General features: G+C 42.5%; 1 protein-coding gene across 2 annotated transcripts in view; it reads left to right on the top strand.

Moving 5' to 3' along the window:
- Positions 1 to 26,832, top strand: part of MXRA5 (matrix remodeling associated 5) — a 95,232-nt gene that overhangs the window by 44,527 nt on the left and 23,873 nt on the right. Inside the window, exons 2-3 of one of the 2 annotated variants that reach the window (XM_077294715.1) lie at positions 14,339 to 14,549; positions 25,699 to 25,828. In XM_077294715.1, the coding sequence (XP_077150830.1) occupies positions 14,347 to 14,549; positions 25,699 to 25,828 (333 nt within the window). In that variant the 5' untranslated portion in view covers positions 14,339 to 14,346. Of the gene's footprint in view, positions 1 to 14,338; positions 14,550 to 25,698; positions 25,829 to 26,832 lie in introns of those variants that run through there. The other variant, XM_077294716.1, reaches the window with a different exon arrangement.

Raw genomic sequence — 26,832 nt, 5'->3', positions numbered from 1 at the left:
AATGCCTTAAAACATTCTCTCTGTCTCATTATTCTGGCATTTGGCAAATATTAATAATTATTGTTACTCCTAATTGACCTAATACGGGAAAGGTTTATTCTGATTTCATGTCAGATATTGAGGAGAAACATGCATTGGTGTCTTTTTATATAGTGCATGTAAACTTCTGGCTTCAACTGTATGTAGTTATTTTTTTACTTTACAAAGACATAATGTAATGCTGATTTGCCTCTACAGCAGTCAAAACTAGAGGAATGTGAACCTGAGAAAAAAACTGTGTAACAAGCGAGATCCCTTTATGCAAAGGACTGGATCAATGACTTTCTCAATCACTTCAATATCTAACTAAGCCATTACTTCCACACAGTCTATCCACATTTACCTGTTTACAAGATAGATATCATGTGTATAAAAAGTAACTTTATGAATCCACTGCTTTACTAATCTTCAGTTACAACCTGTACAGTAGTCCAGAGCAATATTCTCCTGGTTGACTTTGGAAGCATTAAACCTAAGTTCCCACATTTCCTACTGCCAGGAAAGTACATGAGATTTCAAGAAAAGTTGTGTACATGCTGCAAAATATATCTGCTGGACTCTACTGAGAAACCATAACAAAGACCATATGTTAACACAAAAGTGAACAACTTTATTGAAAAATGAATAAAAACATATTAAAATACAGTATGGAATCCATATCAGATAAAGAATGAGAAAGAAGAATAGGCAGGGCAGCTGGAGGCCTCAGGAGGGTAGGACAATGTAGATGAGCATTCATAAGTGTAATACACATGCACATTAGGGTTGAGCGACTTTCATTTTTATAGGATCGGGTCGGGTTTCACGAAACCCGACTTTCTCAAAAGTCGGGTCGAGTGTAATCGGCCGATCCTATAAAAAAGTCGGGGTCGGGGTTGGCCGAAACACGAAACCCAATGCAGTGCAATGGGATACTATGGTTCCCAGGGTCTGAAGGAGAGGAAACTCTCCTTCAGGCCCTGGGATCCATATTAATGTGTAAAATAAAGAATCAAAATAAAAAATATTGATATACTCACCCTCGGACGCGCCCTGGTACTAACCGGCAGGCTTCCTTCCTAAGAATGAGCGCGTGAATGACCTGCGGTGACGTCGCAGCTTGTGATTGGTCGCGAGCGGTCACATGGACAAGCCGCGACGTCATCTAAGGTCCTTCACACGCTCATTCTTAGGAAGGAAGGCTGCCGGAAAGAAGCAGGGCGCGTCCGAGGGTGAGTATATTCCTATTAGGTATAGGTATAGGTATTAGTTTCATGAAACCCGACTTTGCCAAAAGTCGGTGACTTCTGAAAATGGCCGACCCGTTTCGCTCAACCCTAATGCACATAACTTACCCCTGCTGAAGAACACTGTGTGAAACACGTGTCCGGCTGGCCAGGCACCTGTAGTCCCCTCCACCTATTTCTATTCTTTATTAGTGTGATGTTCTGTTGTAAATGACTACCTGTTACTAGTGTTCATGTTGATTTTCAGTATCTTCATTTTCTTGTCATGTTTCAATGACTGTGGTTTACACTTGTAAACTCATATATAACTATGACGGGTGTCATTCATTCATGATCAATGCACCTTTGTAATTTGCATCTGCATTATACTTGTGTATGCTCATCTGCATTGTGACAGCCTCCTGGGACCTCCAGCTGCACTGCGTATTCTTTCTGGTTCTTTATCTTGCGTGGATTCTGTACAGCATTTTAATTTGTTTTTATTCATTTTTCAATAAAATTGTTCATTTTTGCATTAACATATGGTCTTTGCCACACTAAGTAAGTAAGTAAGTAAGTCACAGTAAGGTCCTCATAATTTACTACATGTGACCTTCACCTAAACTTTGGACTATATCAGTGTTAAAATATATCTGCAGCACAAACTGACAGGCGTTTTGGTTTTGAGATCTAAAGCATGTCAATTTATGCTGTGAATCTAGGTACGAGTTTCACCTTTTGCCAATTTTCACAATGAAATCTGCAGAAGTATATACCACTCTGGACATCAGTATGAAACCAGCTTGATATCCACAACAAATATCTTTTGTGGGAAGGAGTGAAACCTAACTAGGCTGCATTTGTTCACATAGTCCTAATAGACAGAGCTCTTATAATATAATTAAAAAAGTTAAAAAAGTGCCAGTTTATAAAAATTCAACACCTACAGCTAGTGCTGTACAGTTATTTTCTGAGATTACAGCTCTGAAGTCAGCAGAATTAACTCCTTTACCACCTTGGGTTTATCCGTTTTTGCATTTTCGTTTATTGCTCCCTTTCTTCCCAGAGCCATAACTTTTTATTTTTCTGTCAATATGGCTTGTTTTTTTTGTGGGACGATTTTTGCTTTTGAACAACACCATTGATTGTACCATATAGTGTCCTGGAAAATGGGAAAAAAATTCGAAGTACAGTGAAATTGCAAAAAAGTGCAATCGCACAATTTTATTTTGTTTTTCACCATGTCCACTAAATTATAAAACTGACTGGCCAATAGGATTCTCCAGACCATTATAAGTTTGTAGAAACCAAACATCTATAGGTTCATTTCTATTTCTAACTCGTAAAAAAAAAAAAAATGATGCAATTTTCCAAAACTCGTAGCATCACCATTTTTCGGGACCTTGGGCCGGGTGAAGGCTTATTTTTTGTGCACATAGCTGATGTTTTTATTGATACCATTAAGGGGTAGATATGATGTTTTGATCACCCATTATTGCATTTAATTGCAAAATTACGGCAACAAAAAAAGTTTTGATTTTTTTCTCTTGTTACACTGTTTACCGATTGGATTACATTTGTTTCTTATGTTGATAGATCGGGGGATACCAAATATGTTTATTTTTTTAATTGTTTTATTTTTTTTTTCTTTTTACCTGCTTTAATAGTCTACTTAGGAGACTTGAAGCTGTGATCTTCTGATTACTTGTGCTACACATGGCAGGGCTACAGCCCCACCATGTGTAGTAAATATGCTCATCTGCTATGAGCGCCGGACACGGAGCGACGCTCATAGCAGTTTGGTAATAACAACCACAGGTGTCTCCTGCAGACTTCGGGTAGTCATGCCAACCCATCGGCATACCGTGGTCATGTGAAAGAGGGGTAGAGCTAATGATGCGCATCCTGTTTGTGCATCTTAAATGCCGTTGTCAGAAAATGACAGGGGCATTTAACGTAACAGCCGCAGTTGGATTGCGATTCCATCAGTGACTGTTATGGGCACATGTCAGCTGACACAACAATCTGTCATATGCCGGAAAAGGTGCGGAGCCAGAACCCGCACCAAGGAGTGGAGTTGACCTATGGCGTAAGAATATTTATGCTATACAATGATGTTGGAAGATGGCTCTTTGCTGAAGCCATTTAACCACTGGTAAGGTTGTAGTGAAATGCCTAATTTATGGGGCTTTTAATATTTTGGTTTGAATGAACCTTAATATATTGCAATTCAAAGTAGATGTAAGGTGTTACAATTAACTGTATATCATATGTATAGAAATCTGAAAAATTACAATTTTAATGCTTCCACTTAAAGTTTCAGTATTTAAATGTCAGACAAATTGGTACAGACTCTTTGGCTCTGAGCTCAATTCCCTTCTTGGCTTCTATAAGCAGAAAAAGAAATAATCAGATGAGAAAAATGCTAAAATGGCAATATTCCAAAATAATTATTGTATGAAGTTATAAAGTAAGTATAAGTGTAAAGTAAATATAAGTGTTACGTTTCTGTCTCCTAAACTCCTTCATCCATATTTTTTTTATTTAAATAAGAATATTAGTGTAAAATATTAGGAATCAATCGCTGGTCAAATATTGTAGATTATCTGAGCTTTCATGGGAAAGTGAAAGAGTGACAGAAACAATATTCTATGTAAAACGTGAAAAAATACTGTATTTTCCGGTGTATAAGACGACTTTTTAACCCCTAAAAATTGTCCCAAAAGTCGGGGGTTGTCTTATACACTGGGTACGGTGTGTGCAGGGAGCGATCCTGGATGTTCCCAGGGTCTGAAGGAGAGGAAACTCTCCTTCAGGCCCTGGGATCCATACTCATGTACAAAATAAAGAATAAAAATAAAAAATATGGATATGCTCACCCCTCCGAGAAGCCTGGCTGTCACCGCTGCAAGCGTCTGCCTCCGTTCCTAAGAATTGCAGAGCGTGAAGGACCTTCGATGACGTCGCGGTCAGGTTACCGGTCACATGAGCGGTCACGGACCAATAACAAGACCGCGACGTCATCGAAGGTCCTTCACGCTCTGCAATTCTTAGGAATGGAGGCAGACGCTTGCAGCGGTGACAGCCAGGCTTCTCGGAGGGGTGAGTATATCCATATTTTTTATTTTTATTCTTTATTTTTTACATGAATATGGATCCCAGGGCCTGAAGGAGAGTCTCCTCTCCTTCACACCCTGGGAACCACATGCCGTATAAGATGACTGGGCGTATAAGATGACCCCCGTCTTATACAGCGGGCATATCCCAAATTCCATATTTTATATGGAAAAGTTGGGGGTCGTCTTATACGCCCAGTCGTCTTATACACCAGAAAATACGGTACTTTATCAAGTCATAACTAACTTCTCCTGTATTCTTTTCCTTTTAGCTAATACACACTGTAAATTAGAAAATTTTGGACAATAGGCATCAATTTACAGTACATTACACATTATCAGTTATTAAGTAAATCTACTGTATATTTAGGGAATGTAGTTGGACTATTTTGATTTCAGCAAATGACTTTTCTAACATACTTTATGGTATCAGTTTTTCATATGTTATAACAGGTGTGCACAGTCATTTCTGTCCTGCAGGCCACATTGACTTGCTGAACCACTCCAATGGCTGCACAAAAAGTGGGTCAATTTTTAATATCAAAAGTATATGTCACAAATGTCACACAGGTGCAGGTTCTATTGGTTTCAAGACTCACATTAGAAGGGATAATAGGGTTCTCGCATCTTTCACCAATAGGCACTCCAGAGAGAAGGTGACAATGCCTGCAAGTGGCTGTCTACATTATAGATTATAGGTAGGGTTGAGCGACCTTTACATTTATAGGATCGGGTCGGGTTTCACGAAACGCGACTTTTTCAAAAGTCGGGTCGAGTGAAATCGGCCGATCCTATAAAAAAGTCGGGGTCGGGGTCGGCCGAAACTCGAAACCCAATGCAGTGCATTGGGTTTCCAATGGTTCCCAGGGTCTGAAGGAGTGGAAACTCTCCTTCAGGCCCTGGGATCCATATTTAAGTGTAAAATAAAGAATTAAAATAAAAAATATCGCTATACTTACCATCTGATGCGCCCTGGTACTAAGCGGGAACCTTCCTTCCTTAGAATCAGCCTTCCAGGACCTTGCGGTGATGTCGCGGTGATGTCGCGGCTTGTGATTGGTCGTGCGGCCGCCCATGTGACCGCTCGCGCGACCAATCACAAGCTGCGATGTCACCGTGACGTCACCGAAGGTCCTGGAAGGGCTGATTCTTAGGAAGGAAGGCTGCCAGAAAGAAGCCGAGGGTGAGTATATTCCTATTAGGTATATTCTCACCCTCGGACGCGCCCTGCTTCTTTCCGGCAGCCTTCCTTCCTAAGAATCAGCCCTTCCAGGACCCTCGGTGACGTCACGGTGACGTCGCGGCTTGTGATTGGTCGCGCGAGCGGTCACATGGGCGGCCGCATGACCAATCACAAGCCGCGACGTCACCGCGACGTCACCGCAAGGTCCTGGAAGGCTGATTCTAAGGAAGGAAGGTTCCCGCTTAGTACCAGGGCGCATCAGATGGTAAGTATAGCGATATTTTTTATTTTAATTCTTTATTTTACACTTAAATCTGAATTCCGATACCAATTCCTGATATCTTAAACATATCGGGAATCGGTATCGGAATTCCAATTCCAGATTCAGAAGATCGCCGACTTCATGGCCGACCCCACACAGGGGTCGGGTTTCATGAAACCCGACTTTGCCAAAAGTCGGCGACTTCTGAAAATTGCCGACCCGTTTCGCTCAACCCTAATTATAGGTGTGGTAACAGCCTAGCATATCACAACTACAAAAACTACAACGGTAAGGCACACTGGTTACCGTAACCAAAGTTTTACAGTTTAATAATAATAATAATAATAATAATAATAATCATCTTTATTTATATAGCACCAACATATTCCGCAGCACTTTACAGTTTCAAACACAACAGTCATAAGTAACAATGTTAACTTAAACAATAATTAAAGCAAAATAAGACGACCCTGCTCGTGAGAGCTTACAATCTACAATGAGGTGGGGGAGATACAAAGTACAGGTGTGTATCAACAATGATGTATTTACAATGATGGTCCAGCCATCCTCAGGGGGTGGGGGATAGATGGAGATAGTGAATGGGTTACACACACACAAACATAAAATGACTTTGATTAGTGAATGTGGTAGGCCACTCTGAACAAATGTGTTTTGAGCGAGCGCCTAAAACTATGCAAATTGTGGATGGTCCTAATATCTTAGGGTAGAGCATTCCAGAGGATTGACGCAGCTCAGAAGAAGTCTTGGAGTCGGGAGTGGGAGGTACGGATTAGTGCAGAGGTTAGTCGAAAGTCATTTGCAGAGCGCAGAGGTCGGTTAGGCCGATAGACAGAAATGAGGGAGGAGATGTAAGGGAGTGCCACACTCTGGAGAGCTTTGTGGGTAAATGCAAGTACTTTGAATTGTATACTGTAATGAATGGGAAGCCTGTGTAACAACTGGCGAAGAGCGGACGCAGCCGAGTAATGATTAGCCAGATGGACGACCCTGGCTGCTGCATTAAGGATGGACTGGAGAGGGGAAAGTCGAGTAAGGGGGAGGCCAATTAATAGTGCATTGCAGTAGTCCAGGCGGGAGTGGATCAGGGCGACAGTGAGGGTTTTTGTTGTTTCCATGGTGAGAAAAGGGCGGATTACTACTATTAGTACTTGTACATCCCTATTGCTAAAGTATCCCAATTTTCCTTGACATGGAAATTACACACGAGTAGACACAGACAAGCAATTCTATACCCAGGTAGTTGAGGACTGCACAGAATAACACTGTACAATGCATGTGTCCCCCAGGCTACAGGTTGTCCACCTCAGCCTTATAAGATCTCTGTTCACAGTAATTCAGTAGGAACTGTGTTCAATCAAAGAAAAAAGAATCTATAATGGCCATGGACTAGCCACCTCCTATTAGCTAGATTAGGGAAACCCTATAAATGATGGTTCTCTATCTGAATGATCAAGCAGTCCATCTGTATATAGTTGGCCCATTTTGATAGGTAGCATGTAGTGCTTAATGCTTAATGCAAGAGAAGTGTTAATTTGACCTCCACCCATCATAGAAATAATAAATTTTTATAGTGTATTTCATGTTCCATCACTTTGAGAAGATCATTGGCCCTTTTGCCTTAAGGGGTTGTCAAAATTGGGTAACCACATGAATTGTTCTCCCGCAGTCAGACAGGTGTAACAGAATACATTCTTTTGGGTAATACTTTTTTTTAAGCACAGAGCAAGTGGTTACTTAAAGAAGTATGCTTCATAAAATGTTTTAATTAGGGTATGGGAACCAATATAATCACAATGGTCTTTTGCAGATCAGTACAATATGGCTCTTAACACTTATGCTTGCCTTATTTGCAAGACACATTGTTAGCCTTGTACTCTAGCAACGTTCTCTACTCAAGTAATATTAGTTACAATATACATCTTATGCTACAAACAGGGATCAAATTCATTTAATTACATAATTTGGAAACAATTTTATACATATTTATTCACTAAAATCATAAAAAAACAAACTTTGGATATAGCCTTAGTAGAGAGAGAGATAGCATAGTAAAAGTAGAATTTTGGATTAACTTGTAGAACAGTAAAGTCTGTGTAATGTGCTCTAGATTATATTGTCTTCTGCCAATGTTCTCCTTTTACCATTTGGTGACAAAATATTTTGAAAAAGTCACTTTTTATAATTGTTGCCTGGCAACAGTTGTTATGGATAATATCTCTTTGAATAAAGAGCACATGTTGATAGGAATCGCATTTCTAAAATACGTCTAGGTAGGAGACAATTGTTTGTAAATTTCACAGTGAATGGCTCCATTTCATCTGTGTAGTTATGTAGAATAAAAGTGTCGGCTCTAATTTGACAGCGGGATCCGGTTATCATCATTCAGCATTCCAATCCTCTGACATGAATGGATACACAACTGTCACTTTACAAGAATACAGTACATCACTTGAAATGTTCTGTCGATGCAACCGCTATTACGCTTACAGTTATTGCACTCATATATCTCTGTGCCAGAAGTATGTTTGTCTATGAAATTCATTAATATGTAGTCCTTTACTGAATAGAGTCCAACAAAAAAACTTGTGGACATAGATAAATGTCTTGGACAAGGACCTGACAACTCAGGTTATTGGACATTGTTACTTCTATGGTTGGCAAAGAGAGGGTTATATGACAAGCAGTACTACCTGGGAAGAGATGCATGTGCATTAAGAGGAAGAACCTTGTCACTCTAGTGATATCTATGGTGTTAACTTCCTTTTTAGACTGGTCCTTTAACAAGACTTGCTTCATGACTCGGGATCTGAGGAAGCATTATTCAGCCTTTAAGTCTTCCTAAGCAAGCTGGTGTTTTTTTTAATGAGAAAAGGTACCCCCTAGACCTTCATCAAAATCTATTCACTAAGCCAACCAATATCCTGGTCTGCACTGATGAAGGGCAAGAACCCCCAAACAACTGTCTGTTTGTTGGTATTATTTCCTTTCTGCCAAGAGTCTGGTTGGTCTAAATTTCCTCATGTGGCAAGCTCTTTCATAGGTAGGACTTTGATTTATAAGTTAGCTAAATTTAATATGTGGCACTAGAGAGTCAGGTTCCACCTTCTGAGGGTAGCTAATTTGTATATGTGAGAGCAGTAGGCAAAACTGTAGAGTAAAGGTGTAATTTCAATTTGGAATCCAATTCAGGGCTCCTTTCCTCCCATGTGCCATTTTAATACTGTTGTCTTCTATTTGACAGAATCATTTTTGTCCCTCTCATGTACTAGGGCCTAGATACAACAGCTACCACGCCACCCCAATCTATATCCTTATGTTAGACATTTAGATTTGGGTATATTAAAATATGAGGATGATAAGACATCATGGTTGCTCAATGGTTAGCACTAGTGATTAGCAATGTTGGGGTATTGGGTTCAAATCCTACCAAAGACAAAATCTGCACAGAGTTTGTGTGTTCTCCCCGTGTTTGCCTGAATTTCCTCCGACACTACAAAGACATAAAGATAGAGAATTTAGATTGTGAGCTCCAATGGGGTCAGTGATGATTATTTCTGTAAAAGCTCTGTCGAATTGATGCTATAAAACTAAGTAACATAATAATAGATATGAGCGAATACTAGAACAGAACATGAGCTATGAGGTAAATAGTGGTTGCAAACATTTTACTACTGCTTTGGATGTCAATATTATTGGTGTTTCGGGTTAAAAAAAACATTTTTCATCTGAATTTCCAAGCAGCTTGGTGGCTCAGTGGTTAGCACTGTTGCTGGAGTCCTTGACTCAAATCTCACTGTGGACAACATCTGTGAGAAGTTTGTATATTCTCCCTGTGTTCTCACGTTTCCTCCCACATTCCAAAGACATACTGATATCGAATCTAGATTGTGAGCCCCAATGGGGACAATGATGATAATGTCTGCAAAATGCTATGGAATATGTTGTGCTATATAAGCAAAGCATAATAATAACCCCTCTCCTTTTCTTCTCCTGCTATTTTCTGCCCAAAAAACTAATTGAAGGTCACAAGATTCTAATTTTCCAATGATATGGTTGTCTTAAAGGTGGAACCCTAACTATCTGGCTATAACGGAATCTCTGGTAGATATCTATTCATTTAACGAGTAATAAAAGGCAGTTATTTTTTTGACCATATGTTATGTAATTGTCGCAATGTTAGCTTTAACTCCCATGTGACGAATCACCTTCTTCTTCAACAAGAGTGGTAAACCATTAACCAGGCATGTAAAGCTGTTTGCCATCCAGCATGCAATATTACACTTTTTAGAAAAAAATATAGCTATGCATGGCCAATCACATATGGCTTTTCAAATCCTTGTCAAACAGCAGATCAATGGGGTTTTAGGCTTGCTGTACACATAAGATGGCTGTCAACCAAAAAATGTTTCAGACAATCACTTGACCAACAGATATCTCAGCCAACAGTCCCATACATAGGAGCGCTCAGGAGAACAATACGGTCAGTAGTCCAAAATCGGGCATGTGTTAATGAGATCTCTCCCAACCATCAGTCGGATGCCACCTCCATGCACATTAGATCATTGGCCGAATCCATGGATATCGAGAGGTTTAGTCAACATTAGTCTAATTTGTATAGGGTTCTTTATAGGCATTATTTGTGTTGATCAACTTCTCACCAAGTCAGCCTCATTTTGTGTTTTTCCTTGAGTCCTCGGGCTTGAAAATAATCTGTTGAATTCCTTTATATTATGTATTTATTTTCATTGGTGTAATGCAATAGTGATGCAACATCTTTGTGCCATAAACTGACATGACCGTGGCGACCATCACATTCTGTAGTTACAGTGTCCCCCAAGACAGGATGTGATTGACAGACTTTCTGCTGCTTACCCACATTTCATTGTATTACTTTCAATATTGTCTTGTCAAGATCTTATTTTTCCTAGTGTAAATTCTTAATTCAATTCTGTCAACCTTCTGTCATGATAATAAGACTTAATATCTTAATAAAGGAAGATAAGTTGAAATTGTATACATACAGAATAATTGCCATGACTCACAAATGTCATTATTCCTTCAGAATTCAAATCTTTATTACTATACAAGTTTTACCCTAAGGGCGATGTCTTATCCTTAATACTTTACGTTATCATTAAATCTATGAGTAGAGTTTTTTATATTACATTGTTGTATTGATAAATAATATAAAATGGGAATTTAAACATGACAAGCTTAATATTAGTCTTCAGTATTTAAATGGTAAGACAGTTCAGAATACTACATGTGTTGAGATTTTTGAGCACTTCTGCATCTTTTTCCTAGATAATTGTGGGGTTCTCAAGATGTGGACTCTCAGCACTGTAGGACATGTCTGACATTTTCTAAACAGAGTTTTAGACCATTTCTAAAACTTTAATGCTCTTATATATTAGAAACTACAGAACATTCCTTATCAACTAATGCTATGTACACATCTGCATTAGGAATTCAATTTTTCTGTTCAGTATTAGGAAGTGAAAAATGGAATATGTGCCAGACACGGATCTGTCACATGTCAGGCTCAACCAGTATCCAACGAACCCCATGGTGTCAAATGGAGTCTGTTAGTTTACAGTCATGGTGTCTGCAATTTTACCTGAGTCAGTGTTATTTCTTTCTGGCAAAAAATGACTGAATGTGTAATGGTGATTGTAATGTAGGCTCCAATGCATATGTGAATTTAGCCTAACATCAGAAGGAATTTTGGTCCACTCCTTTTTGCAGATCATCTCTAAACCATTAAGATTTTGAGGTTGTCGCTTGGCAACTCAGAGCTTCAACTCCCTCTATAAGTTTTCTATGGGTTTAAGGTCTGGATACTGGATAGGCCACTCCATGACCTTAATGTCCTACTGTTTCAGCCACTTCTTTGTTGCCTTGGCTGTATGTTTTGGGTCATTGTCTTGCTGGAAGACCCAGCCATGACCCATTTTAAATGTCCTGTCGGAAGGAACGAGATTGTCACTCAAGATTTTATGGTACATGTCTCCATCCATTCTCCCATTGATGCGGTGAAGTAGTCCTGTGCCCTTAGCAGAGAAACACCCCCAAAGCGTAATGTTTCCACCTCCATGCTAGACAGTGGGGACGGCGTTTTTTGGGTTATAGGCAGCATTTCTCTTCCTCCAAACACAGCGAGTTGAATTAATGCCAAAGACCTCAATTTTTGTCTCATATGATCACAGCATCTTCTCCCAATTAGTGATGGGCGAACCCCCCGATGTTCAGGATTGGCGGGTTCGTTCAAGTTTTTTGTAAAGTTTGAGTTCGGGGCCGGACTTGACATGAACTTGTGTCCGAACCCTGAACTTGGACTTTACATATATGGGATGGGATGGGGAGGCTGTAAAAAAGCAGAAAATTAATAGTAAACATTATAATTATACTTTCCTGTCCAGCGACGTGTCCTCCCGTCCCACTGTCTCTCGGCCGCATCTGCTTCCGGGGCCGCTCATTAGCTGCCGGCGGTATTCACTGCACTCGGCAGTCTTTGGCTTTTTCTGGCAGTGTCCATGATGTGACATCACTGCACGAACACTGCTGGAAAAAGCCAAAGACTGCCAAGTGCAGTGAATACCGATAGAAGGTAATGAGCGACCCTAGAAGCAGATGCGGCCAGGAGACAGTGGGAGCGGAAGATGCTTCGCTGGACAGGTAAGTATAATTCTAATGTTTATTATTAATTTTCTGGGTTTTTTTACAGCATGAACTGGACCCAAACTGTAACACGGGTTTCCCATGGAAACCTGTGTTTGGGACCATGTGACCGACCTCTATGTGTTTGGTACAGTCCCAAACTTTACAGTTCGGGTTCGCCCATCCTTACTCCCAATCACTCACTAAATCATTCAGGTCTACATTGGCAAACTTCAGACAGGGCTGCACATGTGCCTCCTTGAGCAGGGGGACATTGCGGGCACTGCAGGATTTTAAATATTTACGGCGTAATGTGCTACTAATGGTTTTCTTGGTGACTGTGGTCCCAGCTGCCTTGAGATCATTAACAAGTTCACCTCCTGCAGTTTTAGGCTGATCTCTCACCTTCCTCATGACCAAGGATATCCCACAAGGTGAGATTTTGCATGGTGCCCCAGATTGATGTCGATTAACAGTCATTTTGTATTTCTTCCATTTTCTTACTATTGCACCAACAGTTGTCTCCTTTTCACCCAGTGTCTTACCTACAGTTTTGTAGCCCGTTCCAGGTTTGTCCAGGTCTATGATCTTGTCCCTGACATCCTTATAAAGCTCTTTGGTCTTGCCCATGTTGTAGAGTTTAGAACAGTGTTTCCCAAACTTCAGTCCTCACAGACCCCACGGGTCATGTTTTCAGGATTTCCTTAGTATTGCTCAAGTAATGGAAGTATCATCAAGGCATGAGGAATTGTCTCACCTGTGCAACACTATGGAAATCCTGAAAACATGACCCGTGGGGTCGTGAGGACTGGAGTTTGGGAAACACTGGGCTAGAGTCTGACTGATTAATTGAGTCTGTGGACAGGAGTCTTTTTTAAATGTAACTATGTAAGACAGCTGTCTTTATTGCAGGTAATGAGTTGACTAAGAGCATCTAACTGGTCTGTAGGAGCCAGAACTCTTAAGGGTTGGTGGGAGATCAAATACTTATTTCTCACTGCAAAATGCAAATAAATTTATAGAATTTATGCAATGTGATTTTCTGTATTTTATTATCGATATTCTATCTCTGAATGTTAAAATTAACCTACCCTTAAAATTATAGACTGCTCATGTCTTTGTCAGTGGGCAAGCTTACAAAATCAGTAAGGGATCAAATACTTAGTTCCGCACAAAAAATTGACATGCTGTGGAAAATAAACCGCAGCATTTCTGCGCTGTATTTTCCGCAGAATGGGCACTGTGGATTTGGTTTTCCATAGGTTTACATGGTACTATAAACCGCATGGAAAACGGCTGCGAATCCGCAGAGGCCAATCCACTGTGGATCCGCAGAGGCCAATCTGCAACATGTGCACATACCCTAAAGTGGCTATTCATTAGACAGTTTGTGGATATAGCGAAAATAATAAAGTGCAAATAGTAGAATATAGCTATCAGATGCAAACATACCATGAGCTGAATGACTCAAAACTCCAACACACGTTTCGCCTTTAGCTTTCTCAACAAGTACTTTGTGGTTCTTTTGCTGACTGTTACATAGTTGTTCATGTCAATAATAAGTAACTTGAATAATATTGTTTACATCACAAATAAGAAAACCTATGCAATTATGTCCTATGACCTAAAGTTTGGTCAACATAATAACTGCAGTCTTCTTGTGGTTGATAGAGAATGTGTGTAGGATATTTAATTCACATTGGGTTTTCCCAGTTTTCCATGAACTGAGTCCAGTGGAGCATTTCATCATTTAAAGGTTGAAAAAATTGTGCTTAGCATTTTTTATTTTGGGGTGAACTTGATATGTAGCATTTTTAAACAAGAAGTAACATATTTTGTTGTTTTGTATCTATAGGAGCAAAAATGATGACTGTAACCAGAATGTACCATGGGATCCATTTATGGTTGTTTCCTTTAATTATCATATCGTTGAAGTTTCCAAACTGTGCCTTTTCCTGTCCTCATCCATGTGCTTGCTATGTCAATTCTGAAGTTCACTGCACTTTCCGATCTCTAGCAACAGTACCGACAAGAATTCCAAAACATGTGGAAAGAATTAATTTAGGGTTTGTATAAACACTTTTTATCCTTGTGTGAGATTTGCACTTTACATGTATGAAAATCACCACTTATTTCCCTGCCAAATTACTAAACGGTGGTCTGTTTACAAAATATGGGATGCAGGCATTTAGCTTGCTTCTGGATTGCTTCACTGAATTGTTAAAGGGATTCTGTCATTGCAAAAATAAAATTAAACTAAGTACATACAGTGAAGGAAATAATTATTTGATCCCTTTCTGATTTTTTAAGTTTGCCCACTGACAAAGACAAAGACAAAGACATGAACAGTTTATAATTTTAAGAGTAGATTAAAGTCTTAATGGTTGGTAGGGGATCAAATACTTATCTCTCATTGCAAAATGCAAATAAATTTATATAATTTATACATGTGATTTTCTGGCTTTTATTTTTGATATTCTATCTCTAAATGATAAAATTAACCTACCCTTAAAATTATAGACTGTTCATGTCTTTATCAGTGGGCAAACTTACAAAATCAGCAAGAGATGAAATAACTATTTCCTTCACTGTAGTTCTATCAGGGAAAATGGCCCCCTGTAAAATGATACCCGGAGTCAAGTTTTCACTGTCTTTGGGATCCAGAAAAGATCATTAGCTACACTGCCACTTTTTGTAGCACTACTGATTGACTTTAACAATAAAGTGACAGCTGCAGGACTACCAATTGCATAAAACTCAATGTTTTGCTTGGGACTGAAGGTTTAGGTAAATAGTTATAATCAATCAAAAGGTCATAGTGTAACCCTGGCCTTATTCTATATGCAAATTAAGGTTCTCAGTGCACACTTGGCATGACCAAACAATCAGTGCATTTTTCCATCCCTCAATTAGCATGCCTTGTTACATCCCTGCAGTATTCCTGCCAATTAATTGTTGCCCTGGACAGAAATCTCTGGTACACTGAAATATGATGTGGCTGCAGGACATAGAGCCTTGTTCTCTTTGGGGTGACTGTTTGTTACACTGATCAGTGTATCGATCTAGGGAATGGCTGCTGCACACATGGTCCAGATGGATGGTTGGTGGATGGCCACCATGTCCCAACAAGGCTGCGACGTAGCAAAGAGGTGGAGGAGTCATGTTTTTGGCCGGAATCATGGGGAAACAGCTGGTAGAGCCCTTTAGTTCCTGAAGGTGTGAAAATGACCTCTGCAAAGTATATAGAGTTTCTGACTGACAACTTTCTTCCATGGTCTAAAAAGCAGAAATGGGCCTTCAGGAGCGAAATCATCTTCATGCATGACAATGCACCATCTCATTCTGCAAAGAATACTTCTGAGTCATTGGCTGCTATGGGCGTAAAAGGAGATAAACTCATGGTGTGGCCACCATCTTCCCCTGACTTCAACCCTATAGAGAACCTTTGGAGTATCATCAAGCAAAAGATCTATGAGGGTGGGAGGCAGTTCACATCAAAATAGCAGCTCTGGGAGGCTATTCTGACTTCATGGAAAAAAATACAAGCAGGAACTCTCCAAAAACTCACAAGTTCAATGGATCCAAGCATTGTGAAGGTGATATCAAAGAAGGGGTCCTATGTTAACACGTAACTTGGCCTGTTAGGATGTTTTGGAGTTAAATAGCTTTTTTGTTGAGTGAATGTGACCTAATGTTGCAAATTCAACAAATGAGCATTTTCAGTTCTTTAAAGCATATCAAATGTTTAGAAATTCTACTGTGCCTAATAATTTGGAACAGTGCATTTTGAGTTTTTATTCATTTTGGAGATTATACTGTTATCATTGGGAGGTTTCTTCAATAAAATTCGACGTATACTCTAACGGGTGATGACTTTTATTAGACTGACTGTCATTTACACTGACCATTTAGGAAAATCCAAGAAAAATGTCATTTGCTTAATAATTTGGAACATGGTGTTTATGTATCTATACAGTGCTCAGCATAAATGGGTAAACCCCAACTTATTTGTCAGAAAACCTATAGCTCCATTTTAGAATTAACATTTTGATAGGATACCATAATATAAAATACTCCAACAAATGTGGGCAATTGATTGCAAACAAGATTTGTTATTTTGCACACACAAAAATTATTTTTCCCAAGAAAAATGGTAGGCATAAGTGATATCCACGAAGGAAGCTGTTAGGTCTCGAGTTCCCGCCGCTGCACAGTGGGAATCTCAAACCACCTCTGCTGCAGTCTCCCATTCTTCTCCAGCTGCAGTAGAGCCTGCTCAGCAGAGACGTCGGTCCCAGCCTCTGGCTCGGGCAGATACTGTGTGCTTGCTTACTGCTGCCCTTCCATGCTCAGCCATTGTAGCCAGTACTGGTCAGCGGCAAGCAGACGCTTCTGGGACTAAGTCCTGCTTTTCTCCTTCTGAGCATGCCCAAGGGAAGACCTCTCATTGTAGGTCAGGGGTTCACATGCTCATGTCCTGTTGCAGCTCCTATTGGTCCACTAGGAAGGTCCTGAAGAAGCTACACCTATAAAAGTTTTGCATGGTCGCATGGCCATGAGCTAGTATCAATTGTGTTTGGCTGTTGCCAGTGGATACTCTACCACTCAGTTATATGTGGAGAGTCTGTTTAGCTCTGGGGCTGCACACTCAGGCAGGCAGCTAGTGTCAGTGGGGGCAATTAGCCTTGGCTTAGCATCTGGTTCCTTCATGTGTGCTGTTAGCACAGAAGAGTTTCAGAGCAAGCACAACCCTAGTTAGGGTAATAGTTTTCTGTGAAGCAACAGAGGTCACTTACATTTCGCACGGGGTGAGGTAAACCCACGTGTGAGCTCAGTGTCCATCCGCCATTACTTAGCAGCAGGTATCTCTGCATGGTGGACCCCGGGCTGCGAACGCACCTCGTATCTATCTCTCATTACTCCATGCATTCCACTAGCCCTAACAGTATACTAGCGCCAAGGTCTGGCTAGTAATGGCGGATGAATAGCAACCCTTGCGGCACATCCAGCAGCTGGAGGGCAGGTTGGTGGCTCTTGAGCGCACAGCCTCAGCTGTGGATGTTACCGCAGCAGCTGTTCAGGCTGCCAGCGTGGCTGCAGCAACTTTGTCCACTGCCACCCCTGTTCTGACTTTATCTCGCCTCCCACTGACAGATAAATTCTCTGGTGATAGCAAATCTTGTAGGGGTTTCATGAGCCATGGCTCTATACACCTTGAGCTCCTGGCTGCACGTTTCCCCACAGAGCAGGCAAAGGTGGTATTCATTATGTCTCTCCTGTCGGACAGGGCGTTGGAGTGGGCTACGCCGCTGTGGCAGCGTGGCGATCATGTGGTGCAGAGTGCTCCACTGTTCCTGAGCACTCTGACACAGGTCTTTTTAGGACCTCGAGTCACCCATGATACGGCGCTTCAACTGTTGGCATTGACTCAGGGCTCGTCCTTGGTCAGCCATTTTGCCGCCCACTTCCGTATCTTAGCATCTGAGCTGGAGTGGTCGGATAAAGCCCTCATCCCTGTATTTTGAAGGGGGCTGGCTGACCATGTGAAGGACGCTTTGGCCACTAGGTAGATTCCCGCCACACTGGAGGAGCTAATAGCAGTATCAACTCGCATAGACCTTCATTTTAACGAGCGAAGGTTGGAGCGAGCCCAGTGTATGCAAAGGTTTCGGCTGGCTCCCACCTTCGCCAAACCTTGGAAATCTCCGATCCAGGTGCCCAAGTCACATGAGGCCATGGAGGTGTCACGAGTGGGATCTAAGTCCCAGACCGCTCGTGCACTCAATGTCTGTCATGTCTGCCAGCAGTCCGGACATCTTGCCTCCAGATGTTCCCAGCGGTCAGGAAAATGTCAGCGTCTAGTGGTTGTAGGAGGAGGTACACTAGACAGAGTGACGTCTTCCTCCAAACTGTCCTTTAAGGGGACAAATACCATAGGCCCATCCACTCATATGGTAGAGCTTTGTGTGGACTCTGGGGCGGAGGGCAATTTTATGTCATTTGCCTTTGCCCAACAATACGCAATACCCCTGGTGATGCTCGCCAAACCTGTGACCGTGCGAGTGGTGAATGGGTTGACACTGGCCTCACAGATAACACACCAGACCATCCCATTTACTATATCTATATCGCCATCTCACCAGGAGATTATTTCCTTACTCGTCATTCCTGAGGGAATTGATGAGGTCCTGTTAGGGAAACCTTGGTTACGGTACCACTCCCCTCATATAGAGTAGTCCACAGGCAGAATTTTGGGATGCAGTGAATCCTGTGAGGGTAGATGCCAGAGGGAGTGCATTCAGGTTGCTACTACTGAGGTACCCACAGATCTTTCCTCTCTCACCAAGCATTATTGGCCCTATGCGGACATGTTCTCCAAAAGGGCTGCGGAGACCCACCTCACCGCCCCAATGACTGTCCTATTGACCTCTTGCCTGGTGCTGAGCCTCCTCGGGGTCAAGTCTATCCGTTATCTCTCCCAGAGATGGAGGCAATGTCTCAGTACATCCAGGAGAATCTGGCAAGAGGATTCATTAGAAAGTCAGTGTCACCTGCAGGGGCTGGGTTCCTATTTGTGCAGAAGAAGAACGGAGAATTAAGTCCATGCATAGATTACAGGGGTCTTAAGGCCATCACCATTAAGAACAAGTACCTACTGCCCCTGATATCTGAGCTCTTTGATAGGCTACAGGGAGCAAGGGTATTTACTAAACTAGATCTGGGGGTGCTTACAACCTGATTCGCATCCATGAGGGGGATGAATGGAAGATGACATTTAACACCAGGAATGGGCACTATGAATACCTGGTGATGCCCTTCGGGCTCTGTAATGTGCCTGCCGTTTTCCAAGACTTTGTGAATTATATCTTCTGGGATATGCTCTCCACCACGGTTGTAGTCTATCTGGATGACATTCTCATCTACTCTCCAGATATAGACTCCCACCGGAGAGATGTTTGCAATGTCTTCGACCTCCTACGGGCCAACTCCCTCCACTCCAATTTGGAGAAGTGTGTGTTTGAGCAGGAGTCCTTGCCTTTCCTTGGAAATATCATCTCCACCCAGGGATTGGCTATGGATCCTGCCAAACTACAGGCTGTGATGGACTGGCAGGAACCCCATTCTTTCAAAGCGGTGCAGTGCTTTTTGGGGTTCATTAAATACTATAGCCAGTTTATTCCTCACTTTTCAACTTTGGTAGCTCCCTTGGTTGCCCTCACCAAAAAGGGAGTTTATCCCAAATTGTGGTCGGAGGAGGTCTCGAAGGCCTTCCTCTCTATTAAGTCCCACTTTGCTAGCCATCCCATTTTACATTGCCCCGATGTCGATAAACCTTTCATAATGGAGGTTTATGCCTCATCTGTCAGTGCTGGAGCAGTCCTATTCCAAAAGGATGCTCAAGGGCGGAAGCATCCTTGCTTCTTTTTCTCTAAGACCTTCACACCGGCGGAGAGGAATGATTCCATCGGGGACAGGGAGTTGCTAGCCATGAAGTTGGCTTTTTCGGAGTGGAGACACCTCCTGGAGGGGGCTCGCTTTCCCTTCCAAGTTTACACCGACCACAAGAATTTGGTCTATATACAGACTGCCCAGCGGCTAAATTCTCGCCAGGCCAGATGATGCCTGTTCTTCTCCCGGTTCCATTTCACCCTCCATTTTCTCTCCGGGGAGAAGAACATTCATGCCGACGCTCTCTCCTGCTCCGTTGTGTCATCAGTGGAGGAGGAACCTCAGCTTATTGTCCCTTCTGAGAGCCTGAGGACCGTGGCTCCGGTTTCGCTAGAGTCTATGCCCCCGGGCAAGACTTTTGTGCCATCAAATTTGTGACCAGAGGTTTTCTCTTGGGCTCACTCGTCCAGGGTGTGTGGACACTTTGGGGCCAAAAGGACATCTGAGCTTCTGGCGAGGACGAAGTGGCGGCCGCATAAGACCCGTGACATTGGAGACTATATTCGGGCGTGTGTCTTCTGCACAAGAATAAGTCTCCTCGACAATGGCCAGCTAGGTTACTTTATCCCCTGCCAGTGGCAGACAGTCCCTGGGAGATGGTCGGGATGGACTTTGTGATGGGCTTACCCAAGTCCCTTGACTGCACCATCATTTGGGTAATCACCGACCATTGTTCTAAAATCGTGCACTTGGTACTGCTTCCATGGCTTCCTTCTACACGAGCCTTGGCAGCGTTGTTTATAAAACATATTTTCCGCCTACACGGTATGCCGGACAAAATTGTCAGTGATCGGGGTCTCCAGTTTGCATCTCGGTTCTGGAGAGAGCTTTGTCATCTACTCAGCATCGAGTTGAATCTCTCTTCAGCATACCATCCCGAGATGAATGGGTTGGTAGAGAGGGCCAACCAGACCTTAGTTACATATCTGCGACATTGTGTTTCAGCCAGGCAGGATGACTGGTCATCCTTGCTACTGTGGGCGGAGTTTGCACTGAACAACGCCATAGCTGACTCCACTGGGCAGACCTCATTCCTCCTTAACTACGGTCAGTATCCGCGGGTTCCTGGGCCTATGCCCGTGTCTTCCGCCAACTCCAGGTGGGCAGACTGGGCTGTGGAAGCACGGGACATTTGGGACCACACTCAGGATGCCATCCGGGCCTCCAAGGAGAGAATGAGGTCCTCCGCCGATGCACATAGGCGCCCCGCTCTGACCTTTGCTCCTGGCGATTTAGTTTGGCTCTCCGCCCGTAACATCAGGCTGCAAGTTGAGTCCACTAAGTTTGCACCTCACTACTTGGGTCCCTTCAAGGTCCTGGAACAGGTTAACCCTGTGGTCTACCGTCTGGCCCTTCCTCATGCCTAGGTATCACCGACACCTTTCAAGTGTCTCTCAAGCCTTTACTCATGTCCCGGTTTTCTGAGTCATCTGCAGGAACATCGGGTTCGTCTACGGATGATTATGAGGTGAATGCTATCTTGGGGTGTAAGGTGGTACATGGCAAAAAAATTTATTTGGTGGATTGGAAGGGTTATGGCCCAGAAGACAGGTCCTGGGAGACTGCTGAGCACAATCGAGCTCTGCAGCTCATTGCTGCCTTTGAGTGTAGTAAGGTCCAAGGAGGGGGAGTAATGTTAGGTCTCGAGTTCCCGCAGCTGCACAGGGGGAATCTCGAACCACCTCCGCTGCGGTCTCCCATTCTTCTCCCGCTGCAGTGGAGCCTGCTCAGCGGAGACGTCAGTCCCAGCATCTGGCTCAGGCAGATACTGTTCGCTTGGTTACTGCTGCCCTTCCAGGCTCAGCCATTGTAGCCAGTACTGGTCAGCGGTGAGCAGACGCTTCTGGGACTCTCTCATTGGAGAAGGGAAGACCTCTCATTGGAGGTCGGGGGTCACATGCTCAGGTCCTGTTGCAGCTCCTATTGGTCCACTAGGAAGGTCCTGAAGAAGCTACACCTATAAAAGGTTTGCATGGCCACACAGCCATGTGCTAGTATCAATTGCGTTTGGCTGTTGCCAGTGGATACTCTACAACTCAGTCATATGTGGATAGTCTGTTTAGCTCTGGGGCTGTACACTCAGGCAGGCAACTAGCATCAGTGGGGCAATTAGCCTTGGCTTAGCATCTGGTTCCTTCATGTGTGCAGTTAACACAGAAGAGTTCCCAGAGCAAGCAAAACTGCAGCGCCCCAGAGACCTGGTCGTTGCAGTAATGTTGCTCTGCCACTAAGGGGAGTGATGTTACATCTGATTGCACAAAAGGAATTCACCTGACCAGGCATCACAGTCACACACTACATTTCACACTTCAGCCACCAGGGGGAGCAAAGGGTTCTATGCATTAGGCCACTCCTCACACTTGGGTAAAACTGGGGGCTGGATAGGAAGTTAGTTAGAAGCTGACTGGGTTGGATCCAGGCAACATCCTGTGGCAGAGGGTGTTGCGGGGGAAGATTCAGGGGGGTCTCTGTCAGGGGTGGGATCCTGACAGTGACCTAGCGAACAGGACAGATTGTTATGGAGCCGCGCCTGCACTTGAATGCGGCGGCAAGAAAGGAAACAAAGCGAAGTTTATTGTGGAGAAGTGAGAAACGAGATCGCAGCAAAAAGGAGATAAACCAGTAGGAGTCGTGCCCCAAGATCGGCAACATCCTACTGAGGCGCGTAGCCGGTGGCCGGAACGCCGAGGAAGTATTGGGCTCTAAGCAGTACTTCAAACAGCGGCAGGACAGTTTATTATAGGTTGGCTGTCTCACCTAAAACACCTAAGCAGACATAGGAGGCAATTGTGGGAGAGGAGCGATGCTAGGGTCCCGGAAGAACTCCAGGCCTACCCGTCATACAGGTGCGTCCTAGCCATATCATCTGGGGGATATAGAAAGAACATCAGAAACACAAGTTGTGAGAAAGAACATCAGAAACAGACACAACAGTTGTGAGGACTATCCCGTGGTGCTCAGCAGGGAGGTACTACAACACACAGGCGCTAGAAGGTAGGCACTGATTTCCACCTGCAAAGGAAACTCTGGATGTGCCTTCGGACCGGCCGGTCTCAGCCAGCCCTGTTAGCAGTACTCTGGATTGCGGATCCCAAAGCCTTCAGTAAAGAGGTAAAGAGACTGCAACCCTGCGTCCTCGTTATTCATCGCGACCTGCACCACGCACCACCACCTACACCTTTCATTGGACGCCCTTTAGCAGGGTCACGGACCGGGTCTAGCCACAGTGACAACCCCAGGACTGAGATTGAGAGGCCCGGTACCGAGTACCCCGCGGCCCTGCGTCTGGGGGCGTTCCACAACCCTAGTTAGTGTAATAGTTTTCTGTGTACAGCGCAACTCTGTGAAGCAACAGAGGTCACTTACATTTCACACAGGGTGAGGTTAACTCACGTGTGAGCTCAGTGTCCATCCGTCATTACTTAGCAGCAGGTATCTCTGCACGGTGGACCCCAGGCTGCCAACGCACCTCGTATCTATCTCTCATTACTCGGTGCGTTCCGCTAGCCCTAATAGAAGCTACTCCAAAAGCCTATCCACAGAAAAGCCTGCCTACAATTTGACAGGATCCATGACGAAAATATGAGGCTACTGGAGCAATATGCTCTGGTGTGATGAGATCAAGATAAATGTGTAACTGTTGCATTTCTGAAGATGCCAAGCATCTCCTGATCTGAACGAACCAACCACCTATGGGGAATTTAGAAGAAACAATTTGAGCATCATTCTCCGTCCAGCATTTAAGCTCTAAAAGAGGTCATTCTTGAAGAATGGAAAAAATAGATGTTGCAATATTATGACAACTTGCTTATTCTTTTCCCAGAAGACTTGATGCTGTCCTTGAAAACATGAAGGTTATACAAAATACTAAATGTAGTTATTTTTAATGTGGGGTGTATTCATTTTTGCAATAACTAATTTGTGTAAAACTAAAGCTTTTGTAATGAAAGCTAACGTTATGGGTTAAAAAATGTTCTATGAAACAGAGTCTTATTAACGTTTTGGAAATTCTTGTTGTGTTCAGTGAGATGTTGATTAAATTCTTATTTTTCAAGGGGGTGTACTCATTAATCCTGAGCACTGTATATGTACACTGATGAGCAAAAAGGGTAACGATGTTTTGAACCTTTGACTTTCAAGTTCCATATCTCACCATCCGCTACTGCTTTGAATGTCAGACTACCATCTTTTTATAGACAATCAGCTTGGCTATTTCATACATACATTTGACTTGCAGCTATTTAACATATGATTAGTTATGCAGATTCATGTCATGTCACTCTATTGTTACTGTTTTGCTCCTGATGGTGGAAAAATCTTTTTCAAACTGTATGCTACAAAATACAGCCTAGTGTCACATTTCCTAATAGATCAGTGTGTTATTACGTTGATTGCCAAGTGAAAGGTCACTGATTCAAATTGAGGAGCAGCCATGAAGAAGATGTCCCTAGAAACAGCATCATCCAGCTCATCGATATTGGTCTCTCGGCCAAGAAAATAGCCAAACTGCATAATGTGAGTGCCACGACAGTTGGTAGAATGCAAAATGAAGTCCATCCATCCATTCAAAAGCCAAGAGATGGAAGATCAAGCAAAATAGGGAGTCAACATGTCAGCTCATCACAAGGTCTATCAGATATGGCGCGAAAAAAAACAGTGGAGGTGGCTTGTATGCTTCATAATAGTGGTATCACAAACATCTATGCAAGCACCATGCGACACACATTACACAAGTCTGCAATGGTGGCTCAAAAAAAAGTTGAAGAAGCCTGTACGTTAATATAATCTTAAGAAGCGTCGAATTGAATTTGCAAAATAGTACAAAGTATGAAAAGTGAATGATAGAAGACTGGAAACGGATGATTTGAAGGGATGAGAGGAAAGTCTCTAGAGTAGGCTCTCATGGGTGTACATTGGTCTGGAAAAAACAAAGGGAAAAAGGGGCTAATGGATTGAGAAATTGAAGAAACTGTCAAGTTTGGTGAAGCCTGATGTTATGGGGTTGTTTCACAGCCAAAGCCTTTGGATACTTGACCAGGATCAATGATAGCCTCAATGCTGAGCTATATGCGAGTACCTTTCATAGTTACTTCATACACTCGAGAACTATGGGTATAAAAAGGATGACAGTGTTCAAGCAGGACAATGATCCAAAGCATTGGCAAAGAAATAGTTTAATGACAACAAAATAGATGTGCTGGATTGGCCCCCACAGTCGCAAAACCTCAACCCAATTGAACACTTGTGGGTAGAGTTGAAGAATAAACTGTGTATATACCCTAGTGAGTCTACCAGTATGCACCACCTATAGAAAAGTGTAGAAGAGACCTGGGATCAGATTTTGTTCAAGGCATGCTTGAATGTGATTGAGAGCATTCCCCAAAGTATTCAGGCAATGTTGAAAGCCAAAGGTGGATTTACAAAATACTGATAAAATAGTAAAAATTTTAATTTAGATTTTTCGGAGCAAAGCAGTAACAATGCAGTGACATCACGAGAATCTGCATAGCTAATCATATGATAAACAGTTGCAAATCAAATTTATGTATGAGATAGACAAGATGATTGTCTATAAAATGAATAAAATGATAGTCGTTTCATGCCAGAAGCAGCAGTGAATGGCGAGATATGGAGCCTGAAAGTCAAAAGTTCTGAACATTGTTACCCTTTTGCTCATCAGTATAGATATCTACAGTATATATACACACACACAAATATGTAAACCCTAAATAATCTCATCAGCTGAACATTACTGTTTATATACAGGTTCAACAGCATCCAGTCCGTCCCTGAGCATGCATTCTCTGGATTATCAAAACTGGAGATGCTTCTGATGCATAGCAATGATATTCAAAATATTCCCAATGGGGCTTTCAAAGATTTAAGTTCCCTGCAGGTAACATATGCATTTTCCATTTTTTTTCAAACCAATAGTTCAATGTTTTGTAATGTTCAGGATTTATAATGTATCATAACAGTATGATCCCATGTTACCACTGTAATAAATGCCTGATGCTATTTCTATGGATATGGATTGAGTGTGACGACTTATTTTATTTTCTTGATAAAAAAGCTTAATTCATGCAGCTTGCACTGATACTATTCCAAGGGTATTATCTACATGGATGTGATGGCTCATTGGTTAGCCCTGTTCTATAGGTATTACGTGCATGGAATTTGTAGGTACTTCTTAGGTTTGTATGAATTTCCTCCATAACTATGATCTACTGTCAGCATCGGCAGCCAGCCGCTGTATGAACCTGTGTGCAGCGAACGGCCACTACACAGAGGAGGGAACGATGAAAGCACAAATACTGCCACTGCAGGGGCTGAGAGCACTGACAATGACAATGTGTGTGCACGTTCTCATCCACTCCTGTCAGCTCTGGTCTCTCGCTGGTTTGTTGTGCTGTGTGCAGCAAGCGGCCACTGCAGACAAGCAAAGGGCATGAGACTGGAACAGTATGCAGTGACCTTGTGAGTGCTCTCTGTGTATGCAATGTCAGTGTGTGCAGGATAGGGGTTTCAGATTAGGCAACCCTCCAAAGCAAATGCTTTGAAATGAGCAGAATCTACAGTACAAGTATGATTTTATAGTTCCCTGTATGAATGTCTGAAAAGTTCAATTTGAGATTTGGAGTTCACAGATTCCCTTTAAGTGCTCTCCAACACTCAAAAATATATTATTAAGTATTATTATCGCCTTCATGACTTTGCAGTTTTCTGTTCACTTTCGTTTTTACCTCCCCTTATTTCAAGTGCCATAACTTGTTTATTTTTTCGTCCCCATAGCCTTATGTTGGCTCAGTTTTTGTGGGAGAAGTTGCACTTTTGAATGATGCCATTCATTTTATCATGTAATGCAATGGAAAGCGTGAACAAAAATTCCATGTGCATTGA

Source organism: Ranitomeya variabilis, chromosome 3 (assembly GCF_051348905.1).
Source record: "Ranitomeya variabilis isolate aRanVar5 chromosome 3, aRanVar5.hap1, whole genome shotgun sequence".
Classification (NCBI taxonomy): domain Eukaryota; kingdom Metazoa; phylum Chordata; class Amphibia; order Anura; family Dendrobatidae; genus Ranitomeya; species Ranitomeya variabilis.
Note: the sequence above shows the minus strand (reverse complement) of the source record. Positions and strands in the feature narration are given on the sequence as shown.